This window comes from Propithecus coquereli, unplaced genomic scaffold (assembly GCF_000956105.1).
Source record: "Propithecus coquereli isolate 6110/MARCELLA unplaced genomic scaffold, Pcoq_1.0 Scaffold221, whole genome shotgun sequence".
In the NCBI taxonomy this organism is placed as follows: domain Eukaryota; kingdom Metazoa; phylum Chordata; class Mammalia; order Primates; family Indriidae; genus Propithecus; species Propithecus coquereli.
In genome coordinates, this window is record NW_012147301.1 from 2575680 (window position 1) to 2576875 (window position 1196).

Consider the following 1196-nt stretch of genomic DNA (forward strand, 5'->3'; position numbering starts at 1 on the left):
TAATTCAGTGGCATATTGAATGTCCATCCCAGTTGCCTCCCGAGGTGGCGTGGTCCAGCCCCTATAATCCACACAGTGCTTCACGGAGACTCGGTTACTGGAGTAACTATTATGCAAATTAGACCTAAAAGGTAGAACATATTTTCCTTGCTTCAGATTTTTGTGATTTTAAATGTTGATATCAGTCTGTTTGGGGGGCAGGGAAGATACATGGATGGTGCTCACTAATTTCTGTGACTCCAGAGTGCTTCCTTTGCTTTTATATCCTTTCTGCTTTTTCTGGTTTTTAACATGAATCATATGTCTTTTGGTATTTATGCATTGTCTCTTTAAAGTCCTTGTGAAATTTTTAACTTGTTAATTGAAATAAATTATATTATTAACACCTGGATTTCTATAAAAGACATTATGTAAATTTAAGATACGGATTTTTGTATGTTAGTCATTTTGAATCTTGGTTCTGCTGGCCTTGGTTCCTAAGCTATGGTCAAAAAACTTTTGGAACCTAAAGTAAGAATATATTATATGTCAATGTGTAATATAATTGTCTTAAACATTTACTTTTTTCCTGTCATACCTACAATCTAGAAATAAGTATTTAAAATTACTTGAGGAGTTTATTCAGCCTCTGCCTATTAACAACTAATTTCCCTATAGAAAAGAATAATTCACAGATGCCCAAGAACAACATGGTATCTGGGATTTGCTTTAACTTCAGAAAAAAAGGAGGGAGTAGATGAAACAAGAGTAGCAAAACTTTGATAATTCTAAAATCTGGGTGATATGTATACAACGATTCATTGGACTATTCACTCTGTTTTTGTGAATGTTTGTAATTTTCCATAATAAACACTTTATTAAAGCTCATAGGTTAGAAATAGAATTAACAGAAGGACAAAGGTAAAAGTTTTAAATAAAGCATATTTCTAATGAAAGCCAATGGCCAGTGTTTACAGAGCTTGATATAAAATGTTAAGATTTGTGGGAATGCAAATATACTTGCATTTATTTATAATCACCAATGATGATAATCCAGGCAAAACTCTTATCCTTTGAAGAAGAATATAGAAAGAAATAATTGTAAATTTCCTAATTGTGCTTCCTTGGAAAATAAACTCTTTGCCTTACGCTTTTCATATGCCAGTAGAGATTTTTCATGCTATTTATTACTAATGTTATAATTATTTGTTGTTGCA

General features: G+C 31.9%; 1 protein-coding gene across 1 annotated transcript in view; it reads left to right on the forward strand.

Moving 5' to 3' along the window:
- MTFMT (mitochondrial methionyl-tRNA formyltransferase) overlaps nt 1-1196 on the forward strand; it is a 19157-nt gene that overhangs the window by 3635 nt on the left and 14326 nt on the right. The window contains 1 exon segment of the mRNA XM_012644827.1: nt 9-131. Coding sequence (XP_012500281.1) covers nt 9-131 — 123 coding nt within the window.